Below are 27,655 nucleotides of genomic sequence, written 5' to 3' on the forward strand. Positions count from 1 at the left end.
GGTGTTAGTGTGAGAACCCAGGTGTCCACCTTTGGCTCTGCCTTCTCAGCATCTGGCTTAGGGAGCTGCCAGCTTGTGTCTCCCCACTCCAAGTGCTGGGGTCAGGCCAGGCCAGCAGCTGGGCATGGCTTCCCCAGTTCCTGGGCAGGATGCCAGCTGGCTAAGTGAGGGGGAAGGCAGGAGGAGCCCTGGCGGCGACTAAAAGGACCTGCCACAGTCAGAGCCCATGGCCTAGAGCCTGGTCCCTTGTTAGTAGGAGGGGAGAGACGGGAGTGGTTTGGCTGCTCTTCCCTTCTGACCCCTGACCTCCCATTCAGAACCCGAGCATCCCAGAGTACTCGAAACACTCTCTGTTTGCATCCAGCGGAGGGAGGCAAGGTTTGGAAGAGTTAATGCCGGAGTTCCTAGAGAGCAGCGGGAACTGAGGAGGTGAGGAAGGGAAGGGGCTGCAGAGACTGGGAACCTAGAGGCTTAGGTTTTCTGGTGCTCTCTGCTCCAAAGATAAGGATGACATTCGGCTGCTGCCTTCAGCACTGGGTGTGAAGAAGAGAAAAAGAGGACCCAAGAAGCAGAAGGAGAACAAGCCAGGAAAACCCCGAAAACGCAAGAAGCTTGTAAGTGTTCAGGACTCCTATCTCTACAGCTAGGCTCGGAGACCCATCCCTAGAGACCTACGTTTTCTCTGGTCTTGATTACTGTGGGGATCCTGAAGTCAGGGAGGCCTGATCCCCTCTACCTGCCCCCATCCCCGCTTGCTGGCCTGTATCTCCCAGGTCTGGGACCCTAACCTCACTCACCACAGCCTATTGAAGAGCCCAGTTGTCGACTTGACTTGCCCTGCAGCACAGAGAAGCAGTTGAAAGCACAGGCTCTGGAGGTAGACTGCATGAATTTAGAGCCTAGCAGTCTTCTGTCTTCTTGGACAATTTATTTCGGTCTCTGTGCCTCAGTTTCCTCATCTACAAAAAAGTGGATAAAGATAGATTAGTTACTATCATAGGATTGTTGTGAAGATCAAAAGAGACGATAAATGTTATGTGCTAAGAACAGTTCCTGGCACAAGGAAGGGCTGAAGAAATAGTGTTTTTATTTCTTTCCCTTAGGACAGCGAGGAGGAATTTGGCTCTGAGCGAGATGAGTACCGGGAGAAGTCAGAGAGTGGAGGCAGTGAATATGGAACTGGACCAGGTCGGAAACGGAGACGGAAGCACAGAGAAAAAAAGGAGAAGAAGACGAAGCGTCGGAAAAAAGGGGAGGGAGATGGGGGCCAAAAGGTGAGTAGAATTAGGGAGTGAGGGGAGAAATCAGTATTAATGACAGGCATGAGGAGTGGGGGAGGGAGAGCCCTGGGCGAGCAGGGTGCTAAGTGGAGAGGCTGTGGTTTGTGAGGAGTGGGATTGGGCTGGGAATGGAGCAGGAAGCAGAAAGCCCAGGGAACCTGGTGGGTGGGTAGAGAGGCATGTGGGGGGCCCCGGGCTGGGCACCTGCGTCCCTGAAGCCTGGTCTCTGCCAGCAGGTGGAACAGAAGTCGTCGGCAACTCTGCTTCTGACCTGGGGCCTGGAGGACGTGGAGCATGTGTTCTCTGAGGAGGATTACCACACGCTCACCAACTACAAAGCCTTCAGCCAGTTCATGAGGTGCAGTAGGGACGGGGAGCCCTCTCGAACAGACACTTTTAATTTGGGGGAGGCCCTGGACCCTTCTGGAATCTGATGAAAGCTAAGAAACTGCTCTCCAGAGAAGTTCACAGCACATACACATAAAATTCCACATGTCATCTTAGGGAATTCCTGGACTCCTAGAATCCAAGGACTCCAGTCAGGAACCCTTCACTGGGGGGGTCACAGTACCACTGCGAGGTTAGAAAACGCTGTGGTGACAGACTCTCAGGAGGACTGATGGCCCTCCTTGGTCTAACAGTTCCAGTTTCCCCTGCCTGACTTCTCTCTAGACTGGAGCAGGGAGGTGGTATCCGTGTTCCCCAGTTTCCTTTGCTAAGTTATCAACTCCTCTGTCCCTTCCTTAGACACCAGTATATAACGGAGGATGCATTGCTGACAGTGGGACCTGAGCTTCAGTGGCTCCCGCAGTAGAGTACAGAACAGCAGAGATGCCTTTTGGGGAGCAGGCACTTTAGCAGAGCCGTTCAACGCTCTGGAGGCAGCCTGCTGAGGTTCAGGTCCCGGTGTCATGTTGGGCAGCTCACTAGTTTGATCTTCAGTTTCTGCATCTATAAAATAGGCACATAGTATGTACCTCATGGGGTCTTGTGGGGATTTGATGGAATGATGGATTGAAAGCTCAGCACACTCAGTGCCTGGCCCCTAGTGGTGTTCAGTCCCTGGTAGCGGTCCTTAGTCCCATTGTCTCACTGCTTCGCTACTAAAGACAGTGCTTCTGTCAGCACCGGGGTCACCCACGTCCTCACAAGAGCTTAACACCCCACCGCAGAGCAGAACCAGTGTGGCCCATCAGACTCCACCTGATGGGACCCTTCATCAGGGCCCGTGGAACTCTTTAGAAAAACACAGAGATTCATAGCAACTCCTAGTAGTATTGTGAGGACGAAATAAGATATTATGTGTGTGGAGGTGTTTTACGAACTGTAAAGTAGTTGTCCAAAGTAGAGCTTTTTTATTAATCTCATATTTTTTTTATCCTTTTTAATCTGCATTTAAATTTTATTTTGCCTTTTTTTTCTTCTTCATACTTTTTTCTTGTTTTTTTAACTTTTTTTTCCTTCTTAAACTTTTTATTTCTTTGTTTCAAAGTTGATGTTATTCTTCATAGGACGTATTTTCACCACCTAGGAATCCTAGCTGGTACATAGACTTAACTGGTGAGGGGAAATGACAGTATTCCCAAACCATCTGTGAAGGGTCCGAGTGTCTTGCTTCTATATTTTCAGGCCCCTGATCGCTAAGAAGAATCCTAAGATCCCAATGTCTAAGATGATGACCATCCTTGGGGCCAAGTGGAGAGAGTTCAGCGCCAACAACCCCTTCAAGGGGTCGGCAGCTGCTGTGGCGGCAGCGGCGGCAGCAGCGGCCGCAGCTGTAGCTGAGCAGGTGTCAGCTGCTGTCTCATCGGCCACCCCCATAGCACCTTCCGGACCCCCCGCCCTTCCACCACCCCCTGCTGCTGATATCCAGCCCCCACCCATCCGAAGAGCCAAAACCAAAGAGGGCAAAGGTAAGAAACCCTCTGGTTGGAACAACTGTCACCCCACCCTCTAAACCGCATGTTCTCAAATTATAGTCCAGAACTCAGCCCTGATTGTTGTAGAAGAAATGCTGTCCAGGAAGGGGTCTCAGTGAAACCATAGCCCACAGAGAGGTCCAGAAACCCTATGGCCTCCATTGTTCCTGGATGTCATGACCTCGGCTTTTTCTCTGTCACCCCACTCCTCACTCAGGTCCAGGCCACAAGAGGCGGAGTAAGAGTCCCCGAGTGCCTGATGGACGCAAGAAGCTTCGGGGAAAGAAGATGGCACCACTCAAGATCAAACTAGGGCTGCTGGGTGGCAAGAGGAAGAAGGGAGGCTCGGTGAGTGGCCCCTCCCTGTCCATTATACTTCTGGGGTGTGGTCAGGGGCTGGGGGTCCAGACACAAGGGTCCATGAGGGCAGCTGGAGCGGGAGCCCAAGGCCTGGGGAGGGGAGTGGAATCCGTTTGGCCTCTCTGACAGCCACGGGGGCTATGGGCAGTATGTTTTCCAGAGTGACGAGGGCCCTGAACCAGAGGCTGAGGAGTCAGACCTGGACAGTGGCAGTGTCCACAGTGCCTCAGGCCGCCCTGATGGCCCTGTCCGCACCAAGAAACTAAAGAGAGGCCGGCCAGGAAGGAAGAAGAAGAAGGGTAAGCGGTGTCAGCTGTGTGCAGTCCTGTCATTCAGCCTTCCTTTCATTCCTTCGTTGTCTTTCTTATTTGTAGTTTTGACTTCTTTATTGAACCCTTTTCTCTTTCTCTCCCCTCCCGCATTCCGCTCTCCTTCTCTCTCTCTGTTCCCTTTGCCTCCACTGGGGTATATGACAGTCCTGGGCTGTCCTCCAGTGGCCGGGGAGGAGGAGGTTGATGGCTACGAGACGGATCACCAGGATTACTGTGAGGTGTGCCAGCAGGGTGGGGAAATTATTCTGTGTGACACCTGCCCTCGTGCCTACCACCTCGTCTGCCTTGATCCTGAGCTTGACCGGGCTCCTGAGGGCAAATGGAGCTGCCCCCACTGTGTGAGTACTGGTGCCACCTCTTACGGCCCTCAGGGACCCACCCATCTCTTTCCTCCTTGCTTTCTCTTGTCCTCTCCCTAGCCCCAGATGCCTAGGCTTCTCAGTAGCAGATGTTTAAGTGTCCAAGATCCTAGTTTGTTCCTCTCCCCCATCCCTTTGCCCCGAAAATTAGCATTTTTGGGAACTGAGGTGTCCTGTTCCTTTGTTCCCACCAGTCTTCTCTGCACTTCTAGGATCTAGCTGTCCTGGTTTGGCTCTGTCTTCCAGCCTCACTCCTTATCCTCTTTCTCGTGTCTGTGTCTGTCCTTGGCCTCCCAGGAGAAGGAGGGGGTACAGTGGGAGGCCAAGGAGGAGGAGGAAGACTATGAAGAGGAGGGGGAAGAGGAGGGGGAGAAGGAGGAAGAGGACGACCACATGGAGTACTGCCGTGTGTGCAAGGATGGCGGGGAGCTCCTGTGCTGCGACGCCTGCATCTCCTCCTACCACATTCACTGTCTGAACCCCCCGCTGCCTGACATCCCCAACGGCGAGTGGCTGTGTCCCCGATGCACAGTGAGTGTGCCCATCTCTCAGGGTTTGTTGTCAGCCCCGACTCCTTCTCCATCTCCGGGGCCCAAAGGTCCGGCTCTTTCTTTCTCTACTCTCCCCAACACCTAGCCTTTGATTCCCTTGTGGGACCCCCATCCTCCTACTCTAATGATGGGCTCTTTCTGCCTCTTTCTTTCCTCTTTGTGTGCGTCCATCCTGAAGTGTCCTGTGCTGAAAGGCCGTGTGCAGAAGATCCTGCACTGGCGGTGGGGGGAGCCCCCCGTGGCAGTGCCAGCCCCCCAACAGGCAGACGGGAATCCAGATGCCCCACCCACACGTCCTCTTCAAGGCAGATCGGAGAGAGAGTTCTTTGTCAAGTGGGTAGGACTGTCCTACTGGCACTGCTCCTGGGCCAAGGAGCTTCAGGTACAAGGGCCTCTCCTTCCCCGTCTCCTGGGACCCCATTCACTGCCATTCTCTCTCTTGGCCCGCTGTTCTCTTGTCTTCCGTCCCCTCTGCTTTCCCTCACATTAGGGCTCTGGCCACCCACACCCTACCAACTCCCTTAGTTTCCACACTTGGTTCTCTTGGACTCCAGTTCTCTTTCCCTCAGTCTCCGTTAGATTCCTTCCCTTAGGTATAACGTAGGCTTTCCTTAGTCGGCCTTAACTCCATCTCTTTCCTTATCTGTCTTAACCATGTTTTACTGATAGCCCCAGCCTTAATAACCCTATTCCCTTCCTCCTTTTGCTTATTAGCTCCCCACCCAGGTCCTGTCTCTGACTCTCTTCTCTGGCATGTTCTTCGTTCTCCTGCTTTGGCTTTAGTGCACTATGTCCCTCATCCCACCTCTTTCATTGCTTGCTTTCCCATGCCATTCCCCCTGCCGGCCTCTGCTCTGTCTCCTTTTGTCCTCTCTGGATGTTGGGACTATCTATTCCCTCCTCTGTGCCCCATCAGCTGGAAATTTTCCACTTGGTAATGTACCGAAACTACCAACGGAAGAATGACATGGACGAGCCCCCACCCCTGGACTACGGCTCTGGTGAGGATGATGGGAAGAGTGACAAACGCAAGGTGAAGGACCCGCACTATGCCGAGATGGAGGAGAAGTACTACCGTTTTGGCATCAAGCCAGAGTGGATGACCGTCCACCGGATCATCAACCACAGGTGAGTCCTTGGTCCTTGGTCCATGCGAAGGCCTACCTGGGTTTTGCCACTATTCTTGTTGCGCTGTGGCTCCATGTTAGTATTTGTTGATTAACCAGATAATTGATCTAACTGGATAGTTCCCACTGCAGCCCCAGCCCTTCTGGGTTTGTTTCCTCTATGGAGATGGGAGGAACCAGGAGGAAAGTCCAGCCCAGCACTGACTGCTTTGTCCTTGCTTCCTCTAATCTCTAACAGCTTAAGAAGTGACACATGAATCTGGGGATCTGGGTGTGAAAAAAGCAAAACATGAAACACATGGTTCATACAGACCAGTGTTTCTAGTACTTCTTTCTTCCCAGTACTTATTACTGACTAATGTTACATTGTCTTTTTATTTTTCTATTTCATCACTGCCTCCCCCAATAGAATGTGAGCTCCATGGGAATAGGTCATTTGTCTGCTTAGTTCTGCTCAATCACCCGTGCCTGGAACAGTGCCTGGCACGTAGTAGATTCTTAGTAAATGCTGATTGGATGAACAAACGATGTTGAAGCCAGGGATGTTTTGTGATCGTTGATTTTTCGGAAGCCATCCTGAAAAGGTTAGGGTAGTACATCAGCCATTCCAAACTGCCTTTCAGAGGCCCACCATTGAGGATTAGGTGACAAATTCTGCATGTTTGCTGATAATTGTGTTTATTATGACTTTTTTCTACTTGAGACACATATTATCTTTCTCCTCCTGCTCCTTCTCTTGGCTTCCCTCCCCACAGTGTGGATAAGAAGGGGAATTACCACTATCTAGTGAAATGGAGGGACTTGCCATATGACCAGTCCACGTGGGAGGAAGATGAAATGAACATCCCTGAGTATGAAGACCATAAACAAAGCTACTGGAGACACCGGTGAGGGAGCTAGGTCATGGGTTAGAGGGAGTCTGAGGGCAGAGGCATGAAAGCTAAACCTCCAGCATTAAATGAGATGCAGTAGGGACAGACCCAGTCTAGGATTTAGGGCAGTGGGAGCCTGGGCTGGGTTGTTTGCGGTGGGGTCGGGAAGGAGGCAGTGTGAGCAACAGAAAGAAGATCCAGCCTGAGTGATGGGGATGAGGATGCTGAGGCGTGGGGAGGGTTGGCTTCAGAGCTGAAATCCAAGGGGTGAGGGTAAGGAACCTGGGAGAAAGGAAATGTGAGAAAATCTCGCTTATGGAAAGTGGGAGCTAGGTCTGGAGTGGGTTCAGAAGGACAGGGGGCGGGTCCAAGGACCAGGTCTCACTCAGACCCACTGTTTTCCCAGAGAACTAATTATGGGGGAGGACCCCGCCCAGCCCCGCAAGTATAAGAAGAAGAAGAAGGAGCTGCAGGGTGATGGGCCTCCCAGCTCTCCTACTAATGATGTAAGTCTTCTCGCTTGGCCTGTCTCCCATTTCTGGAGCCATGGTGACTGCAGATTTCCTGGGGGCTTCTGACAGAACTTCCCAGAGTTTCAACAACTTCTTTGAACAGTAGCTCTTCCTTCAGTGTTCAGCTTTGCCCCAAGAGTGCTAGGAATTTTGGCACAGGAGTGAGAGCTGCTAGAGACAGCAGCACACAGGGCTCTTCTACCAGTTTCCTTCCCCACAGTGCTTCTGGGTATTGTTTTAAGGAATGAGGGGGAGGCACTGCAGACTCGAACTTTCATAAGCTCAGGCCACAGGAGAGGGACTTGTAATCCCATTTGATATCAGTGCCGGGGAGAGGGGAGGAGGAGGCCAAGACCGGAGGAGCAGCTGATGGTTCCCCTGAGCTTTCTGACTTCTTGATTCTACAGCCTACAGTGAAATACGAGACTCAGCCACGGTTCATCACAGCCACTGGAGGCACACTGCACATGTATCAGCTGGAGGGGTTGAACTGGCTACGCTTCTCGTGGGCCCAGGGCACTGACACCATTCTGGCTGATGAGATGGGACTGGGCAAGACCATACAAACCATCGTCTTCCTCTACTCACTGTATAAGGAGGTGCTAGACTCTCGGGCCCTGAGGGGGACAGCCGTGCTGAGGCCTAGCCTGGACTGGGGAAGGTGGGAGTGGAGGGTGAGGGCAGAGAACGGGGGAGAGGGGTGCGGCAGGCAGTGGACTGGGTTGTATAACCGTGAGCCTAGACTAATGGTCCCCCCACCCTCGACTCCCAGGGCCACACAAAGGGTCCCTTCCTGGTGAGCGCCCCGCTCTCCACCATCATTAACTGGGAGCGGGAGTTCCAGATGTGGGCACCCAAGTTCTATGTGGTGACATACACGGGTGACAAGGACAGCCGAGCCATCATTCGTGAGAATGAGTTTTCCTTTGAAGACAATGCCATCAAAGGTGGCAAGAAAGCTTTTAAGATGAAGGTAAGCCCCTCTATCTCATGTCCTCCAAAGTCCTCAGATCTGTCGTTTCGTTGCCCCAACCAGGACTTCAGTTCCTTTATTCCCCATTCAGCTTTCTCCTTCCTTTCCTCCACCTTCCCTCACGCCTCTGCACTCCAGTCCTGGAGATGTAGTGGGTACTCCCAGGGGTGTGCATGGATCTGTTCATCCTGGACAGGTGGTGGAAGTTTGGGGGCCACATTCAGAAGTCCCTGCATGGAGTCAAAGTTGGAGGACAGGACAACGGGCTCCCTTTGGGAGTCTCAGTTAGGACTGGGTGTCTGCGTGGAGAATGGGGGTGGAGGCCTAGATGCTTGGGTGTGGGGTGGCAGCTAAATGGACAATGGTTGTGTTGGCAGAGGGAGGCGCAGGTGAAGTTCCATGTTCTCCTGACATCATATGAGCTGATCACCATTGATCAGGCAGCTCTAGGCTCCATCCGCTGGGCCTGTCTCGTGGTGGATGAGGCCCATCGGCTCAAGAACAACCAGTCCAAGGTGAGTGAGGTACCCAGGCCTCAGAAACTTGAGGCTGTGGACTCCTACTTGCCCTAGTCCTAAAAAATAAAGTTTCAGGGACTTTCTGCAATCAGGGAGGCAGGAAGCCTGGGAATAAGTCTGGGGAGAAGTCCACGTTGGAAGAGGGAGAGGACTAGGGATGTGAGGGCCTCTGATCCTGAAGGAAATAGGAGCTAGAGGCAGGGAAAGGTGATACTGTGGGCCAGCCACTTGCCACTGATGGGCCCTTCCCTCTGCCTTTCCTTGCCCCATTTTCTAGTTTTTCAGGGTCCTCAATGGCTACAAGATAGATCATAAGTTGCTGCTGACAGGGACTCCATTGCAGAATAATCTGGAGGAGCTCTTCCATCTGCTGAACTTCCTCACCCCGGAGAGGTTTAAGTAAGTGGCTCAGTAGGGTGGTCTGCAGAGAGGAGAGGTGGAGGGACTGAGAAGATGAGTGGGAGGAGGATTCATCTGAAGTGAAGAATAGAGCCTGAGGTCAGGGGCAAAGAACCTGACGCCTGTTCATTTCCTTTTCTCCTGGCTACTAGCAATCTGGAAGGCTTCCTGGAGGAGTTTGCCGACATATCCAAAGAAGACCAGATTAAGAAACTTCATGACTTGCTGGGGCCACATATGCTGAGGAGGCTCAAGGCTGATGTCTTTAAGAATATGCCGGCCAAGACAGAGCTCATCGTCCGCGTGGAGCTGAGCCCCATGCAGAAGTGAGATGCAAGGCGGGTTACCTGGACCAGGGTTGAGGATTTGGTGGCACCTTTCCAAGAGTTGGTGACCAAATGCAACATCATAATTGCTTCCTTTATTGTGTCTCTTCTATGGCCCTGCCCTGGGCTTTAGGAAATACTACAAGTATATCCTGACCCGAAATTTTGAGGCCTTGAATTCACGAGGAGGTGGGAACCAAGTGTCATTGCTTAACATCATGATGGACCTTAAGAAGTGCTGCAACCATCCTTACCTCTTTCCCGTGGCTGCTATGGTAGATACGGGAGCTGGGGGCTGTGAAACGCCTGGCCCTGTGGAAACGTGGGCGGTTGAGCACAGGGCTGGAGTTGGGCTGGGAGGCCAGAGACTGGATTTCTGAGAAGAGTAGGAATTATAAAGGTGTGGAGCCTGGATTTGGGCCTCCAGCTTTCTAGGCATAGTCAGAATACGGGGGCGTGCTCACTGACCCTCTCCTCCTTTTTTCCTGCCTTCTTTTCAGGAGTCCCCCAAACTTCCCAGTGGGGCATATGAGGGTGGGGCACTTATTAAGGCGTCTGGGAAGCTTATGCTGCTGCAGAAGATGCTGCGGAAGCTGAAGGAGCAAGGACACAGAGTGCTCATCTTCTCGCAGGTGACCCATCCCTGTAGGTCTTTCTCACCATCAGATAATCGCTTACCTCGTTCCTGTGGTTGCCACGGGATGCGAGGTTAGGCAATCACACCCCTAAGAGTTGCTGGTGTAGCTAAGTTCATCTTGGTCTCTGATCCCTGTTCTTAATTAAGGCTGTTGGAAGTTGTAGACCAGTTTCTGTATGCCAAAAGGGGAGAAGGGGAAGGGTGAGCCGTCTGCCTCCTAAAGGTCGTCTCTGGGACTGGTACTGTTTCTTAACCTTACTGGGGAAGGGAGGAGGGCACAGACCTTTTGGAAATCTGATGAAAGCTGTGGGTCTGTTCTCCAGAAAACTGCACACACAACTAGACAATTTCGTACAGATTTTCAGGGGATTCATAGATTTCCCTGAAACCTTGTCATGGGTGTCAGAGGAGAACCTCTGCCTTAGGAGAAATGGTCTTAAATCAAGAGAGAGAGAATGACAAGAATGTCCCAGGAGGAGCTGGGGGTGGAGGAAGCAGCTCCGGGGGGTATATGACAGGGCAGGGTACGAGTGTAAGGACTGGGGTTGAGAGAGAATAAAGAGGTAGTCAGAACAGACAGGGCGCATCCCACTGCCTCGTCGTTCTAGACTCCTGCCTTTTCTCTTGCTCTAGATGACCAAAATGTTAGACTTGCTAGAGGACTTCTTAGACTACGAAGGCTACAAGTATGAGCGCATTGACGGCGGCATCACTGGTGCCCTGAGGCAGGAGGCCATTGATCGCTTCAATGGTGAGGGGTGCCTTGGTCCCTGCTGGGTGTGGGAGGCCCAAGAAACCTGTGCCTAGGTCCCTGGGATGGCAGGGTGCTGGCCTGGGAGGATGTTAGCCACCTGGGCTTTTGAGTTGAGGGCATTGTTGTTCGCAGTCAGGGAACATCTAGGAGCAGGTGGACAGACCTGCTGGGTACAAGAAAGGCCTGATTTCCTAATTCTTGCCTCCTAGCTCCGGGGGCCCAACAATTCTGCTTCCTCCTGTCCACCCGGGCTGGAGGCCTGGGCATCAATCTGGCCACTGCCGACACTGTCATCATCTTTGATTCAGACTGGAACCCCCATAATGATATCCAGGTGAGAACACGCCTCCTGGAGCCCCTCTGAGCAAGGAGACGTGTCTGTCTGTTCTGGGGTCAGAAATAAACCTCTTGGTGGGTAGAAGACCCTTCCTTGTCAGCCTCTTTTCCAGAGCATGTAGGGGGTGTCTCCCCTGCCACTCCCCGGGCCCACCCCCACTTTCCGGCCCCTGCAGGCCTTCAGCCGTGCTCATCGGATCGGCCAGGCCAACAAGGTGATGATTTACCGGTTTGTGACTCGCGCATCAGTGGAAGAGCGAATCACGCAGGTGGCCAAGAGAAAGATGATGCTGACGCATCTGGTGGTGCGGCCTGGGCTGGGCTCCAAGGCGGGCTCCATGTCCAAGCAGGAGCTGGACGACATCCTCAAGTTCGGCACCGAGGAGCTGTTTAAGGATGAAAATGAGGGTGAGAGCCTTTTCTGCAGCTCCCCGTAAGCAGGTCTTTGCTGTCTATGAGCACTTCTCTTCTGAAACCCCCTGAAGAAAATCTCTTCTCGGCATCCTTGGAGGAAGGTTGGCTTCTTTCCTTACCTGTAAGGTTGAAAACAACAACAAATCTCTGTGTAGACGTCCAGGGAAAAGGGCCTTCTCCTCCAGAGCTCCCGTGAAAAGGAAGCGGAGGGGAAGGCTTTTCCTCTGATGTCTCTCAAAGTTCTGCCCGAGGTTCTGGTTAGAGCTCAGAGTCCCCTCTCGTTCCCCAACTCCACCAGGGGAGAACAAGGAGGAGGACAGCAGTGTGATTCACTATGACAACGAGGCCATCGCTCGGCTCTTGGACCGGAACCAGGATGCAACTGAGGACACTGATGTGCAGAACATGAACGAGTATCTCAGCTCCTTCAAGGTGGCCCAGTACGTGGTGAGGGAAGAAGACAAGGTGAGAGGCTTGGGGCCAGACACTGTCCATCCCGGGCCATCTCTGAAGGGTGGTGTCCGACGTCCTTGACCGGACCTTGAAGTTGGAGGATCCCCCTTCGCTCTTGTTTTTTATCTGATCTCTTACCCCAGTGCCCATCAAAGAGCGGTAGTGGACCTCAAACAACCTCTTGGTCTAAAGGGTGAGACTGGACTTTGGAGAAAACGTAGGCAGAGAAGGCGGTGATAAACTCGGGAGGGAACCTTCTGAGTCAGAGTGGGAGGGACACAGAGGGCACTAGAGGAGAGGTTTGGAAAAGAGGGAAATAACGAGGAGGAGAAGCATATTGCAGGTAAGAGGTACGGAAAACTTACACAGAGGACTTACACACAGTGCCGAGGTCTAGGGCTGGGCGGAGACAGGCGAGTAGGGACTTTGTCATGGTGGCAGGACTGGCAGGGGAGGCCTTCAGCGCTTGTCCTGCTGCCCTTCAGATTGAGGAAATCGAACGAGAGATCATCAAGCAGGAGGAGAACGTGGACCCTGACTACTGGGAGAAGCTGCTGAGACACCACTACGAGCAGCAGCAGGAGGACCTGGCCCGAAACCTCGGCAAAGGCAAGAGGGTCCGCAAGCAGGTTAACTACAACGATGCCGCTCAGGAGGACCAAGGTGAGGACCGCCCCTGACGGAGGAACCGAGAAGGGGCGGGTGCTGAGAAGGAGCTTGGAGCTGGGGGCGTTTAGAGGAAAAGAGAGGCTTAGAAGTCAGGGCCTTCCCTGCGAAGTGGAAGGAGATTAGGAAGGGACGCTGGGAGCTACCCGGAGGCCAGGTGGATTTGCAGGTGATCTCAGCTGTCTAGCAGTTGCAGAGGGCTCAGATGGACACCCAGGGGTCCCTGTTCAGAGTGGGTTATGCAGGAGTCAGGAGGTAGGTGGGTGAGTGGACATGGTGTGTGGTCCTGAGTCAGACTGCAGGCAGTCATCCGGCATCCCTAGGAGGGCCGAGGCCAGAGTGAAGGTGCAGAAGTCTCCGAGGGGAGGCGTCCAGACAGAAGGGCCCCAGCCTGGGCTTATCCAGGGAGCCATCACTGACCACTGAGCCCTTCCGCTCGCAGATAACCAGTCAGAATACTCAGTGGGATCAGAGGAGGAGGATGAAGACTTTGATGAGCGTCCTGAAGGTGGCATCTGTTTTCCTGTCTTTCTACCACACCTCTTCCCATTTCACTTCCCATTGTCTGTTAAGCCCACTATTTTTATACAAAATGCTCATTTGTAGAAAAAGTAAAGATTGCAGGTAAGCAAAAGGGAAGAAATATCTATAATCTCGCCACTGTTAAAATTGGGAGTATATAACCATGCAGGCTTAGATACCTAGATGAAAGATCAAGAAAGGTTACATCATTTTACATTCCCACCAGTAATCTTGCTTGCATCATATAGGTGCTACTGATTTTTTAGTATGACTCGATTCTTTTGGACCTATTGGGTTAGTAGTTCTGAATGCACCGGGAGGAAAATTAGAAGCGCCTCAGAGCTGACACAGGCCTTTCCTGTGTTCTGTATCTTGTGAGAATGGAGGGCTAGGAGAGAGTGAGGGGTGGAGGAGGTGGCAGCTCTACTAACCGGGGTCACCATCTCCCCACCCAGGGCGTCGACAGTCCAAGAGGCAGCTCCGGAACGAAAAGGATAAGCCACTGCCTCCACTGCTGGCTCGAGTTGGGGGCAACATTGAGGTGAGAGCTGGCCTAGGCCCCTGAGGAGAGAATGAAGGAAATTGAAGCTGAGTCACTGAGGGTAGAATAGACCAAGAAGTGAGATCCTGGACATTCACTGCCCACTCCCTCCTTGCCCCCATCATCAGGTGTTGGGATTCAACACCCGTCAGCGGAAGGCCTTCCTCAATGCTGTGATGCGCTGGGGCATGCCACCACAGGACGCCTTCACCACCCAGTGGCTGGTGCGGGACCTCAGGGGCAAGACAGAAAAAGAGTTCAAGTGAGTGGGGGTGATACAGGGCTGAGTTGGATGGAAGGGTAAAAATTTGGGGTGTTACTGCCTTCCTCTTGGCCACCATATGATGTGACCTTACTCAACTGATCACCGTACTCCCTGCCAGACAGTGTTTCCTGGCTCAGTTTCCTGGGGGGTGGGCTCAGCCTGCCCCACCTCCCCTCAGATGAGCCTAGAGCAGGGAGGCCGGGCTTCCTCCCCAGTGGGAGAGGCAGTTGAGACAGGAGCCTCGCCTGGGCTGTCCTTGCCTCACATTTATTTGACCACGATAACCTGGCAGGGGGAGCTGGTGGGAAGGATGAAGCGCTGACTGATGGGGCCTAGGAATGAAGTAACCAAGGCCAAGGGAACTGTGGAAATGCAAGGGGAGGGGCAGATGGGGGAGTTAGGATTTGGAGGACAGGTGATGGTGAGATTGAGAGGCCCAGGGGAGGACCCCTGGAGGCACCCGGGAGTTTCAGGTTCAGTAATCCCTGTGCCCCCTTTACTGCCCTGTCCCCCCTAAGGCTCTCCTAACCCACCTCCCACCCCCGTGCTCCTTAGGGCCTATGTGTCTTTGTTCATGCGCCATCTCTGTGAGCCCGGGGCAGACGGCTCTGAAACCTTTGCTGACGGGGTCCCTCGGGAGGGACTGAGTCGCCAGCAAGTGTTGACCCGCATTGGAGTCATGTCTCTCGTCAAGAAGAAGGTATCCGTCTTCCCCTCACCCAAGGAGGCTGGCCGCCTAGACCCTGTGCTCCTCTGCCTCTCGTCCCTGAGTCCCGGACTCACGCTGGTGCGAGACAGGGAGACGTGCTGGAGCCTGTTACGTGTCCAGGCGCTGGAGCTGATCCCTGTCTCTACGACTCCCCCTCCCCCGCGCCCTTCAGGTTCAGGAGTTTGAGCACATCAATGGGCGCTGGTCTATGCCGGAGCTGATGCCCGACCCCAGTGCTGACTCCAAGCGCTCCTCCAGAGCCTCCTCTCCTACCAAAACGTCTCCCACCACTCCTGAGGCTTCTGCTGCAAACAGTCCTTGCACCTCAAAACCTGGTAATCGGCTCAGGATGGCGGGAGAGACAGATGGGGCCAGTGTCCGTTAGAAGCCGAGGGACTGGAGTTGGGGTGGCGAGTTTCCGCCTGCCTCACTCCGCCTTATCCCTGCAGCTACTCCAGCTCCCAGTGAGAAAGGAGATGGCATAAGGACACCTCTGGAGAAGGATGAAGCAGAAAACCAGGAGGAGAAGCCAGAGAAGAATAGCAAAATTGGGGAGAAGATGGAAACAGAGGTGTGTGGCTACCTGGCTTCCTTTGAGGGGAGGGAGTGGCAGAGTCGTGGAGGCAGGTGTCTAGAAGCCTCCACTTCATCCTGACTCCTCTTTTAGGCTGATACCCCCAGCCCAGCCCCATCACTTGGGGAACGGCTGGAGCCAAGGAAGATTCCTCTAGAGGATGAGGTGCCAGGGGTACCTGGAGAGATGGAGCCTGAACCTGGGTACCGTGGGGACAGAGAGAAGTCAGGTGGGTGCATGGCCTTAGGGGTGATGGGGGGCTTAGAATTTGGGGGTTCCCTCTTCTGGGGTCAGGGGATGAGGGTGACATCCTCCCTTCCTGTCCCCTACCCCCTCCCACAGCCACAGAGTCGACGCCAGGAGAGAGGGGGGAGGAGAAGCCGATGGATGGACAGGAACACAGGGAGAGGCCGGAGGGGGAGACGGGGGATTTGGGCAAGAGAGGTAATGGGTGGAAGGACCGGACACCTGGGTCCCTGAGGGAATCAGGGGAGGGGAGGTGGAGTCTTGGGAACCAAATGCCTGGGTCCCGGGTGGGTAGCTGTTCCAGGGGCCAGTACACTACAGAGAGTAGTCTTGGGACCTGGGAGGAGTCTCTCCTGAGGTGTGAGCTCTGCCCCGTCTGCCGTAGCAGAAGATGTAAAAGGGGACCGGGAGCTTCGACCTGGGCCTCCTCGAGACGAGCCGCGGTCCAACGGGCGACGTGAGGAGAAGGCAGAGAAGCCGCGGTTCATGTTCAATATTGCAGATGGTGGCTTCACAGGTGGGGGGGTTCTCACTGCCCTCTGCTCCTCACTGGGGTTAGCTCATCCTCACGGGGTTTCTCTTTGGGCCTGAGGCCTCCTTCCGCCTTTAATTCCAAGTCACTGCCAATGAAATGGTGCATGCTGTCTCTGATCCTTGCCCTTGGTCCTCCTTAAGTGTACTCCTAACTCCAGAACTGCCTTAATCTCACCTGTACTCTTAATCCTAACTTGAACCTTGTTTGTAACTAGTTTTATTCCTAACCCCTCACCTAACCTTGTCCTGTTCCTCCTAAAAAGCCCTTAGTCCTGCCCCACTGTTCAGTTCGCTCCTCTATACCAGTCTGTTGGGCTGGATGTGCTTCACAAACTCCTAATGCCTCATCTATCTTCTGTCCTCTTTTCAGAGCTCCACACGCTGTGGCAGAATGAGGAACGGGCAGCTATTTCCTCGGGGAAACTCAATGAGATCTGGCACCGAAGACATGACTATTGGCTTCTGGCTGGGATTGTCCTGTATCCTTGGATACAAATGCAAGAAAAAAAATGTTCTTTCAACCTGGAGAGAGGGGAACTACAGAGAAGATGAGTCCACACGTAGGGAAGGGGGCCTAGTGCCACACTTTGGGGCGACCAGGCCAAAAGGAAGGCGTGTTCACAGCCCAGCCTAGCCCTGTTAAATTCCTTGATGGTCCACTTCCTTCATTGGCAGCCATGGCTACGCACGGTGGCAGGACATCCAGAATGATGCTCAGTTTGCCATTATCAACGAGCCATTTAAAACTGAAGCCAATAAGGGGAACTTTCTGGAGATGAAAAATAAGTTCCTGGCCCGGAGATTCAAGGTGAGGATGAGGGAGGAAAGGAACAGCGTTGAAGAGGGGCTTGGGTCAGAAGTGGGACCAGATCTGGTTGGAATGCAGGCAAGGTTAACACCTTGAGGGTTGAGGCGATGCTTGAGGCAAAGACCAGAGGGTCACCTTGCGTTTGGCGCTGTGGTCTGGACCGCGGTCGCAGTCAGTATTGGTGTGGAGCTGGGGGTCTGGGCCGGGGGTGAGGGCAGGGTGGGTCTCCAGCCCCGAGCTGCGCGCTTGCTGCTGACAGCTCCCTGCACTCACCCCCTCCCCACGCCCTTAGCTCCTGGAGCAGGCGCTGGTGATTGAGGAGCAGCTGCGGCGGGCGGCCTACCTGAACCTATCACAGGAGCCGGCGCACCCCGCCATGGCCCTCCACGCCCGCTTCGCCGAGGCCGAGTGCCTGGCCGAGAGCCACCAGCACCTCTCCAAGGAGTCGTTGGCGGGGAACAAGCCAGCCAACGCCGTGCTGCACAAGGGTAAGGGCCGCGGCGGCCCCGCGCGGGGGAGGGCCCACAACGCTGCGTAAGTCTTCACCCCGCACCCCTCAAAATCTTCCCACCCCTCTGACCCCTTTACCCTCTGAACCACCCCCCTCTGACCTCTAACCCCACCCCGACCCACCTGGTACCCCCTTGGTTTTTAGCTTCTAGGACTCGTGCAGCCACCCCTCATCCATGCCCAAGAGCATTCACATCAGTGCCTAAGGGAGGGACCTTCCCCCCCACCCCCCAATCTCCGTGAGACTGTGCCACGTCCCCTCCACAGGGCGGAACTTCTTCGCTGACCCACACACCTGCCATATTGCTAATAGCACCCTCTCTGGGGCCCTGGCCTGTGTATGGTCCGCAAAAGTCCTTATCCCCGGTCCCACAAATCATGTTCCTCACATCTCATTCACCCCATGAAGCAGAAACCACCACCGTCCCACCCTCTGACCCTACCCCATGAAACTTCCCCTTGACCTTCAACCCTTCCTCCCAAACCCTCTTACCTTGATAATAATAGATTAAGTTCTAAAGCCCTCTAACCATCTAATCCTGTCTGATGTAGTGACTGATTCCTGGCCCCTTTGACTCCTGTTCTAATTCCTTGAATCTGTAATGCTGACCCTCTAACCTCCCTCCCCCCTTACATATTAAAACTTGGATTCCTTAAGTCTTTGACACCACTTACCACCTCCCACGCCTCCTGACTATTTCCTCCCCATCATCCCCAACCCCAAAACCTCACTCTTTCAGTATGGGATGTTCTGACAACTCCCCGCCCCCATGTCTTCCGATGTCCTCCCTCCCCTATCTACCTTTTCTCCATATTCCCTTTTCCTTTCTTCTTTCTCTCCATCTGTCCTCTGTGGTGATCTGGTCTCTCTGCCTCTTTACCTGACACTTTTTCTTTGTCCCCGAGTTGCTCTTTTTTTCTACTTCTGTCATTTCCTTGGTCTCTGATTCTTCGACATCTGTACCCTCCTCTCTCTCTTTCTCTGACTGCATCTGTCCATCTGATTCCTCATCTCTTTTCCTGGCTCCATCTCTCCCTTTCCCTGTCTTTCTCTTGCCCTTCTTTCTCCGTGGCCCGGGCCCCAGTTCTGAACCAGCTGGAGGAGTTGCTGAGCGACATGAAGGCGGACGTGACCCGCCTGCCAGCCACGCTGTCCCGAATACCCCCCATCGCAGCCCGCCTTCAGATGTCCGAGCGCAGCATCCTCAGCCGGCTGGCCAGCAAGGGCACGGAGCCGCACCCCACACCGGTAACCCTCTTTCCCCCGACTCCAGTTTTCCCTGTTGGTACTCCTCCTGCACGCACACGTACGAACACCTCCTTCAGAACCCCGTGCAGTGTGGAACAACGACCTGCTCCAGCACCAGCCTTGAGTCTCCCTGCCTGTATGATACCCCTCAGTAGCTCTGGAGTTTGGCCCATGATGTCTCCCCGACAGCGTCTTTCCTCTCGGACTGTGGACCCTCTAACGTGGGCTCGCTCTCTCTTCCAGGCCTTCCCCCCGGGTCCGTACGCTACACCTCCGGGGTACGGGGCGGCCTTCAGCGCCGCACCCGTAGGGGCCCTGGCCGCCGCAGGCGCCAATTACAGCCAGATGCCTGCAGGGTCCTTCATCACAGGTCAGCTGGTGACTTCCTGCCTCCTGCTTCTTGCATTCTTCCTTTTCCAAGCTTCATCCCTGCTCAGCTACCCTTTTACTTGTCCAGCCCATCTCATTTCCTTGGAAGTATCCAGTGTTTTATGGAATGGAGTGGCTCTGGACTTTGTTTTTCCCACCCCTTTCTTAACTTCTCTTCCATTCCCATCGTCAGAAACCTCATCTAGGGTTTTAGTGGTTCTGTGGCTTGGTACCTCCTACCTGAGCCTCCTCCAGCTGTTTACTTCAGAGAAAGAGAATATGAAATTGGAAGGGGGTTCCGGTGAAAGTTGGAACACGTGTTCCATCATGCGTACAGTGGGGAATCTCAGAGAGAGAGAGATTTTTTCCCATCCCTACCTTAGAAAATTGGATGTGGCATGAGGTGACCTAGAAGTAAGAACATACTGTCGTCAGGAAGCAGTCGACAATGGGAAGTGAAGGAGGGATTGACCCTTCCTTACCCCCTTCCCAAACAGCCGCCACCAACGGCCCTCCAGTGCTGGTGAAGAAGGAGAAGGAAATGGTGGGGGCATTGGTGTCAGACGGGCTGGATCGGAAGGAGCCCCGAGCCGGGGAGGTGATCTGTATAGACGACTGACCGGATCCCAGGCCTGCCCTTCACCCAGGCCCCGTCCCCGAGGCCGACCCCCAGCTCAGGCTCTGGGGCCTGCTGCCAGTCCCCCGCCTTCCCCACCCCTCGGGCCCCCACGGGGCTAGGAGCCCCTTTGCCCCTCTCTACAGCTCTCTTCAGGAAGGGCCCTTTGTCCTTCTCCACCCCGTGCACCTTTCCCACCGTGCTTTGAAGACTGTGCTGGTGAGAAGAGGTCTGGGTGGGAGGTGGTTAGCAGGGTCTTCCAAGTACCTGTATCCCCCACTGCCCAACACACACAGCTTCCCAGTAAGCGGCTGTGGGGAGGAAAGAGGTGGAGCCTCCCCAGTTCTTATTCCTGCAGCATAAGCTCCATCTCTTGCAGAAGTGGGGGGTTAGCCTTGCCCGGCCTTTAGGGACTTTGGTGGGGAAAAGAGCTTTCAAGAGAGGAGGGTGACTTTAGAGAGGGGTGACAGTGAGCCCTGGGAGGGTGGAAGGGAAGAGGAGGGGGCGGCTGCATGTTTCCTTCCCCTACCTCCCCCCAAAGGGAGGGCGGAGCAGTTAACAAGGGAGGGAGTCCATTGCTGTTCAGCCTCAGAATAAAGGCGCCGTTCACTGGCTCAGTTACCTCCTGCGTACCGGCATCTTGTGTTGGGAATCTTCCCCCCTCCCTAGGGACCAAGGACCACCCCTACAAAGAGTAATATTTGGGTGATACTCCCTTAAGCCAAAGAGGAGCTCCCCAATCTGTCCTAGGGACCCAGGTAACCTAGAAAGGGTGGCGGAGAACACAATGGGCCAGATGTGGGGGGAGCCCCCAGTTTTGGGGCTCAGGTTCTTGGAGGACTTCTCCCCTCCCTCCTGAAGACCTGGATATGGACTAAACTTGAGTGGGTCAGGCAGGGGGGCCTAGTCAGGGGACCACCTTGCCTTTGGGACCAGAGCAAAATAGTGGAGGGCAGGCTGGGGAGACATGGGCACATCCTCCTCCCCAGGAGGGGCTGGGGACAGTGGCAGTTTGCATGGCGAACCCCCCACTTGCTCTTCGCTCCCCTTCACTTTCTTGCTGCTCCTTTCCCGGTCTCTTCACACCCACTCCTGGTCTGTCCCAGTCCCCTCTTCTGTATCAGGTTTATTGGTTGTACATATAAATTATACTTTCCTTTCTGTGTGCTCTGTTATTTTTGAGTGGGGGAGTTCTTTGGTTTCGGGGAGGGATGAGGAAAGAAAGGGTGTTGCTTCCTGCCATTTCCTATTACCCATTTCTCTCTTTTTTTAAATCTTGTGACTTTTCCTTTTTCTCGTTTTTATTTGTTGGATCATCAGCTACAACTCCAAGGCTCTTTTTCCAACCCTCACCCCAGTGTGATGAGCTCAGCGGAGATGGAGGGTGACAGCAGGACACCTCCACAGGCCTCAGGTTGAGATCAGAGAGAGAGCAGGACTTACTGGACAGAAGTTTAGTGGGAGGGGTGCCTGATAAGTTTCAGAACTGCCTTCCATTCATCCTTTTGATCATCCTTTCCACCTTCAGCTTGTTTAGTTCTGCCAAGAGTCAGTAGAGGTCACTACAGCTTCATAGGTTCAGTTCCCAGTTGCAGAAGCACACTTTTTTATTTTAAAGGAGTTGGGGGGGTGGTCAGACCTGCATAGCTTGCCAGAGATTTGAACTGCTAGACACTACAGCTTGACACGTATTCACTACCAGAGCTTCTCAGAGGCTGAGAGACCAGACAATTTTTGAGGCTATTATATTAAAAAATGTAATTCCAACAAGCATTTATTGAGTACATGTTAAAAACACTGCTGTTGCCCTTGCAGATACAACAGTCACAAGTTAGTCACTGCTGTCATGGAGCTTACACTGTAGTGCAGGACACCAACAAAACACGTATCAGAAAATAAAAGTAGTGAAAAAATAAAACAAGGCATTGTATTACAGAGGGCGAGGGAGGGGGCTACACCAGATTGAAAGCTGAGAAAGACCTCCCCAAAGAGGGAATATTTAAGCTGAGACTTCAGACTTAAGGAAAGGAAAAAGGTAAAAACATAGTTAGAAAAATTGAGGTTTATTCTTAATAAGTCCCCCTTTTTAACTCAGGGGAAAATGCAACATAGTCTAGGACCTGGACCAGTGCTGCTTAAATTTTTATTTAAATGGATCACCTGGGATTCTTGTTAAAATGCAGAGTCTAATTCCGTAAGTCAGAAGTGGAATCCTGAGATTTTAAGCTTCCAACAGGCTCCCAGTCATGCTGATGCTGCTGGTCCTTGACTGTAACTCTACGATCATGAGATACGAACAGGACTTTTAAATTGAACCCCTGCCCTGAAATAGGTGATGTCTAAATATGGGACACAAGTTTAAAATTGTATGGTGAGCATCTTTTTTCAGTAGTGACAGTGTTTCCTTGTGGCTGTAAAAATAACATAATACCAAAAGTTTACAATTCACTGCCGTTGCCAAATGGCTCTCCCTCCTATCCTTGATAGGCCCTAATGAGGTGACTCGGATTAATGCCCTTTGGACGTTGTCATACCTGCCCTAACAGGTTGAAGGGAGATTCTGAAATGAAGCGAGGCTCCTAACTTCATAGGTGGGGATGCGTCTTGACAATTTTAGGAACACAGTACTGGGAATGGGGAAACTAGTAGGCATACCAGCGGAGGGAGTAGGGTGGGTATGGTTTATTCTTCTCAGTTCTCTTAGGTGCTAGAGAAGTGAGATTAATATGACATGGAAATCAGCCTCTTCTCTCCTGTTCCATCTTTTTTAAACTTTAAAATCATTGACACAGAATTGCTAAAATGGGACCTGTTGCTCCCACACACCAGAGCTGCCCTGGACAAAAGCCAAAGTCACAGCTAGGGAAATAGTCTGTCTTCTTCCCACGGGAACGTAGACTTTGTTTCTATCCTCCCTGGGCCATTCCATCCTGAATATGCAAGGCTGGCACAGTCAGTAGATGGGGGCGATTCGTCTAGGAGCCTACCCAGCGCAGCATCAACACCTCCCAGGGTGTTCCCTCCTGCCCTTGGCTCACCTCCCTCATCCGTGACAATCCGGGATATAACAGGGGGTGGGCTTGGTACCAGTTCCTTGTAGTACAGCGCGCCCCGAGAATGCAGCTCCCACCTTTCTTCTTCCGTGGCTTCAGGGTTCCGCGGTTACAGCGTGCAGCGGGTCATGTGGGCCGAGTCCTTGATCTCTGGACAGTACAGCACTGGGGGAAAGAAGGACGGTTAGTGGCAGCGGAAGGGCGCAGCCGAACCGGCGTTCCGGGGCGCTCTCCCTCCACTGCCTACCCGGCGGCCCCTCACCGTTGCTAGGCAGCGGGCGCCGCCACCTGCGCGCCGGTGCCAGCACCCGGGCCCAGGGCCGCAGGAGCTCACGCCATCCCGCGCTCCTAGGCCCCGCCCCCTTCTCTCCTTTTCCTCGTCATCGGCCTCTCGGTCCACATCGCCGCTTTCCCGAACCGGACCACCCGCCCCATCAGATTCGTGCGCTGCCCGCGCTGTTGCCTCCAAGCGCGACCACAAGCTCGGGTCGACAGAGACTTCAGTGACCCTGCCGCGCGGGAGCGGGGTGGGCGCGCGACAGAAGGGGCACATGACGACGTGGCGCAGACGCACTGCGCGCGCGGCCGCCCCGCCGCCGTCGCCACGCGCCGCCGACTCGCGCAGACAGGCGGTGCAGAGCGTGTGGCCGCGGCGGGCGCGCGCCGTCCCGGGGAGGCGGCGGGGCTCGCGGTCCCCGAGGTTGAAGGGCCGGTAGCAGATGTTGCAGTCCAGCTCGCCCCGCTCCGGAAGAGACGGCACCCTCACCAGGAGCTGCATCGTGCCCGCCGCGGACTCGAGGGCGTCGCTAATGCGGCCGGCTCCGTAGACAGAAGGAGCGGGCCTGTTCTGGGGCCCGCGCCGAGGCCTGTTGCCCCTTTTAATAGTGAGACCCCTGCTCCTCTTGAGGCGTCACGCGGCGGTCAGGCCGCTCCCCGCGGCAGCACGCCTGTGGGCGGTGGAGGTGCGAGACCCCGAATGCCAGCCATGGCGAAGTGGGGGAAAAGGGCCAGGCGGTGCGAGGGCTGGGGAGGGGAAGTCGCGGCACGCCCCCCCCCCCACCCCCACTCCCTCCATGCCTTCCTTTATCCCCCACGCAGAGCCAGCGTTCCTTAATTCTACTGCGTGCAAATCCCCAGTTCCCTCCCTGGGCCCGGGCCCTCAGCCACTGGCACAGGGTTTCTCACACTCTTTCACAACCCACCCGAACGTACTTCGTAAGCCAGTGACACCGCCCATTCTGCCCAATCTTTAGTGGGCTCCTGGGCGTTTGAGCAGATGCTGCCCTCAGTTTTTCTTGTTATATACGACCTCCCTGTGTTCTTGTAAGGCTGGCTTCCCAAATTTTATTCTCAAACTGCTCCACTCCCAGCTGACATCTCAGCCTAAGGAGGGCCCTAGATTCCAATACCATGGCCTTAGGAATGCTGGGAATCCTATCCTTCCTGAGTAGCCAGGCCTGGACACCCACACACCACGATGGCTGCAGCAAAGCAGCCCAGCCTGAGCTCTGACTCAGGGGTGTGATTTCTGCCACAGGTAAACAGGACATAGTACTCACAGCCCACATTCCCAAATGGTGCCACACCCACCCCTCAGCTACCGCCTCACCCTCCTCTCCTGGACCTGCGGTCCAGATTCTGTTGTGGAGGTTCATAGCACGGACTCTAGAGCCCGCTTACCAGTTGTGACACTTTGAGCAAGTTACTTAACTTCTCTGGGACTTGGTTTCCTCATCTATAACATGTGGATGATAATAGGATTGAATCAGCCTATATACTGATTCCAAGGTGCTTAGAATGATACTTGGCACACAGTAAACACCCAACGTTTTCAACACCCATTTCTTTTTTTTTTTTAAAGCTCCATTTTTATTATCAATGCTTTATTTTTTTTTTAATTTATTAAATTTTTTGGCTGCATTGGGTCTTCATTGTAGTGCGTGGGCTTCTCATTGCGGTGTCTCCTCTTTGTTGTGGAGCATGGGCTCTAGGCACACGGGCTTCAGTAGTTGTGGCACGTGGGCTCAGTAGTTGTGGCTCGCAGGCTCAGCAGTTGTGGTACGAGGGCTTAGTTGCTCCACGGCATGTGGGATCTTCCCGGACCAGGGCCCGAACCCGTGTTCCCTGCATTGGCAGGCGGATTCTTAACCACTGAGCCACCGGGGAAGTCCTTCAACACCCATTTCTTTTGGTCAACATAAGATGGGCTTCTCCACACCCATGGCATTCACTGGCTGTAACAGGCAGTGTAAAGCTGGTTTTTAAAACCAGATTCTTTAAACCCTAGCGAGTAATCTTTTGTGAGGAGGTATATCATTATTTTTATTTTATATCTTTTCAGAACTTTTAAGTTTTATTGTCTTTATGGTCACTTGGGGGAAGCGATCTACTTACACCAATGATGCTGTCATAATTCAGATTTTTTTTGGAACTTCTCTTTGTAATGGTGCTTAGAGATCTCCTCACATCTTTTAATATCTTCAGTTGGTGATTAAATCTTAATCTTTTAAGGTAGATTTGATTGTATAAATGCTCCCAAAGTATTTGACAGCCAAAGCCCTTCTAGCTCCAGACCTGGCTATCCAGTTGCCTTCTCAGCTTCCTTTCTTGTTTATCAAGAACCCAAACTGATGGTCTCCCTGTCCAAAGCAGCATCTCTTCCAATGTTTCCTACCTCTTCCTTTACTCAACTCCAGAAACCTAGCTGTCATCCTTGATCCCGCTCTCGCTTTCACCTTCCTTTACCAGCTTATCGCTAAACCTGGTACATTTTGCCTCCTAAATATCTCTCTAATTCGTCTACTTTTCTCTCCCTCCAGTATACCACCCTAGTTCAGGCTGCCACCATCTCCTCTGTAAACAGGAGCCTCTTAACCAGTCTCCACAGTCATTCTGGCCTTCTGCAGGCCTGTCTCTACACTGCTTACGGTGATCTTTCCGAAGCTCAAGCCCAGTTATGTCCTGCCACACACCACTTCCATTCCTGTTAAAAACCTTTTAATGCAGCAGTAGTTTAATAGCCCCAAATTCCCATGATACGTGACTTTGCTGCTTCTCCCATCAAGAATTGGGGTCTTTCTCTATGCCTTAAATCTGGGCTCACCTTGTGACTTACTTTGACTAATAAAATGTGGCAGGAGTGATGTTGTGTGAGTTCTGGAGTCTCATTCCTTCAGAGGCCTTGCAGTGTCTGCCTTTGTCCTTTTGGAACCCTGCCCTGAGACCACCATGTAAGAAAGTTTGCTGGTGGATGAGGCCACTTGGAGAAGGGAGGAGCCCCAGCCAATAGCCAGCACTAACAGCCAGGTGTACCAGGGCGGCCATTGGATTTTCCTGCTCAGCTGCCCTGCCAGCTGAATGCAGCCACATGAATGAGCCCAGGTGAAAACCACAGAGGAAGCCCCCGGCCAGCCCACAGAATCATGGAGAAGAAATAAAAGTTTTAAAAAGTTGTTTTAAGCCATGAAATTTTGGGGGTTGATCTGTCATGTATCAATAGATAACTGATTTAGAGGGTTTCCTACTGTCCTTAGGATAAAGATAATATTCTGAAGTGCCCTATAAGGCCCAGTATGTTCTGAAGCCACCCATGTCTCACGTTCTGGTTCTGTTCCCTCTTTAGACATTCTGGCTTTGGAGACCTTTGGCTAGTTTGTTCCTTTCTGCCACAGGCTTTCTTGTACGCTGTTCCCCTAACCCTCTTGCTTTCACCTTAGTAATACCCACTCGTCCTTCAGCTGTCCATGCAGCCTCACTGTGTGAAATACCCACTGTAGACTCTGGTAACACCACATGCTTTCCTCTGGACTTCGGACAACCAAAGTTTGTGTGTGTTTGGGGGTTACTTGTTACTTCTTTGCCTTTCCCATCTGTAAACTTCGCAAAGGTTGTTCTGAGTCTGGTTTTGTTCACCACTGTGTCCCTGTGCTGTATGTACCATAGTAGGACTCAATAGATAAATACTTGTTAAATTAATGAACGAGGTGAGTGATACATATGGTAAACGAGGGAATTCCCTGGCTGTCCAGTGGTTAGGACTCTTTCCCTGCCAGGGGCGACCCCTGGTCGGGGAACTAAAATCCTGCAAGCCACGCAGCACGGCCAATAATAATAATAATAATAAATTATATATATATATATATATATATATATATATATATATAAACATATATATGTATATATCATAAACGAGGTGTGACAATAAAGGAACATTCCTTACAAGGGGTTTCTAACTGCCTCTGAAGGTAATTCTAAGAGGACTTTTTAAAATGTTTTGAGCAATGGGGTAGGCATCAATAAAATAAGTGCACAACCCTCCAAGGTAACTGTTTAAGGAGAGTACTATTCTGAATTTATAAATTCTTGTATGTTTGTTACAGAATAACTAACAATAGTTTAGTCACACATTTTTACCTCTTTGTTTCCTCCACAGTCTTCCAAAATGAGTGGGAGATGATAGGAGTGGATGTAAGTATTCATTAGTTGATGCGGTTGGTTGCTAATCCAGTGAATGGCATGCTGCTGACTTCTCTCTTTTGAAAATTGGTTTTATTTTGCTCTCCCAGCTTTGGGATCAAGGAAGGGTGAGGATGGGAAGAAGGGAGATGGTGAGGTTATATTTTAAGGGAGGCAGAGCTCATCCTGCCCTGCCTTGTGATCTTTAAAGGTTATAACTTTCCACCCACTTTGTGTCCCTTGGGGAAGAATAAGGGTAAGGATCTGACAGAATCCCATTTGCTTCTGCTTTTCCACCACTCTCACACCTGATCTTTGACTTGTTTTCTTTTTTTTCTTCATAATATTTCTTTTCCCTGTCTCTGTATCATTTCAACCATAGACCGGTTTTCATTTTACCTCTCCTTCCCCAAATC

The 27,655-nt window shown here is 52.8% G+C and overlaps 2 protein-coding genes and 1 non-coding gene across 5 annotated transcripts in view; 2 read left to right on the forward strand and 1 right to left on the reverse strand.

Moving 5' to 3' along the window:
- The window catches only part of CHD3 (chromodomain helicase DNA binding protein 3), a 25,217-nt gene extending 4,325 nt beyond the window's left edge, over positions 1–20,892 (forward strand). The window contains exons 2-40 of one of the 3 annotated variants that reach the window (XM_036835657.1): positions 502–614; positions 1,104–1,274; positions 1,514–1,638; positions 2,910–3,193; positions 3,417–3,547; positions 3,708–3,858; positions 4,036–4,229; positions 4,548–4,781; positions 4,980–5,183; positions 5,718–5,929; positions 6,684–6,815; positions 7,207–7,306; positions 7,720–7,911; positions 8,085–8,285; positions 8,663–8,800; positions 9,081–9,202; positions 9,355–9,528; positions 9,662–9,803; positions 10,029–10,160; positions 10,799–10,916; positions 11,129–11,253; positions 11,432–11,663; positions 11,968–12,134; positions 12,608–12,785; positions 13,231–13,296; positions 13,766–13,851; positions 13,980–14,113; positions 14,672–14,816; positions 14,998–15,160; positions 15,275–15,396; positions 15,493–15,628; positions 15,742–15,843; positions 16,034–16,162; positions 16,550–16,658; positions 16,855–16,987; positions 17,280–17,475; positions 18,583–18,746; positions 18,990–19,116; positions 19,613–20,892. In XM_036835657.1, coding sequence (XP_036691552.1) covers positions 502–614; positions 1,104–1,274; positions 1,514–1,638; positions 2,910–3,193; positions 3,417–3,547; positions 3,708–3,858; positions 4,036–4,229; positions 4,548–4,781; positions 4,980–5,183; positions 5,718–5,929; positions 6,684–6,815; positions 7,207–7,306; positions 7,720–7,911; positions 8,085–8,285; positions 8,663–8,800; positions 9,081–9,202; positions 9,355–9,528; positions 9,662–9,803; positions 10,029–10,160; positions 10,799–10,916; positions 11,129–11,253; positions 11,432–11,663; positions 11,968–12,134; positions 12,608–12,785; positions 13,231–13,296; positions 13,766–13,851; positions 13,980–14,113; positions 14,672–14,816; positions 14,998–15,160; positions 15,275–15,396; positions 15,493–15,628; positions 15,742–15,843; positions 16,034–16,162; positions 16,550–16,658; positions 16,855–16,987; positions 17,280–17,475; positions 18,583–18,746; positions 18,990–19,116; positions 19,613–19,734 — 5,906 coding nt within the window. In that variant the 3' untranslated portion in view covers positions 19,735–20,892. Of the gene's footprint in view, positions 1–501; positions 615–1,103; positions 1,275–1,513; positions 1,639–2,909; positions 3,194–3,416; positions 3,548–3,707; positions 3,859–4,035; positions 4,230–4,547; positions 4,782–4,979; positions 5,184–5,717; positions 5,930–6,683; positions 6,816–7,206; positions 7,307–7,719; positions 7,912–8,084; positions 8,286–8,662; positions 8,801–9,080; positions 9,203–9,354; positions 9,529–9,661; positions 9,804–10,028; positions 10,161–10,798; positions 10,917–11,128; positions 11,254–11,431; positions 11,664–11,967; positions 12,135–12,607; positions 12,786–13,230; positions 13,297–13,765; positions 13,852–13,979; positions 14,114–14,671; positions 14,817–14,997; positions 15,161–15,274; positions 15,397–15,492; positions 15,629–15,741; positions 15,844–16,030; positions 16,163–16,549; positions 16,659–16,854; positions 16,988–17,279; positions 17,522–18,582; positions 18,747–18,989; positions 19,117–19,612 lie in introns of all 3 variants that reach the window. The other 2 variants (XM_036835658.1, XM_036835659.1) reach the window with 2 other exon arrangements.
- LOC118887590 lies at positions 14,246–14,385 on the forward strand. Its single transcript, XR_005018069.1, has one exon.
- Positions 20,893–21,487: 595 nt separating the features above from the next.
- On the reverse strand, positions 21,488–24,150 carry RNF227 (ring finger protein 227). The gene is given in 4 exon segments (XM_036837171.1): positions 21,488–22,008; positions 22,862–22,949; positions 23,047–23,163; positions 23,166–24,150. Coding segments are annotated over 3 exon segments (570 nt in total). The 5' UTR covers positions 23,563–24,150; the 3' UTR covers positions 21,488–22,008; positions 22,862–22,893.
- Between the last annotated feature and the right edge of the window lie 3,505 nt (positions 24,151–27,655).

The sequence above is a fragment of the Balaenoptera musculus genome, chromosome 20, assembly GCF_009873245.2.
Source record: "Balaenoptera musculus isolate JJ_BM4_2016_0621 chromosome 20, mBalMus1.pri.v3, whole genome shotgun sequence".
Classification (NCBI taxonomy): Eukaryota; Metazoa; Chordata; class Mammalia; order Artiodactyla; family Balaenopteridae; genus Balaenoptera; species Balaenoptera musculus.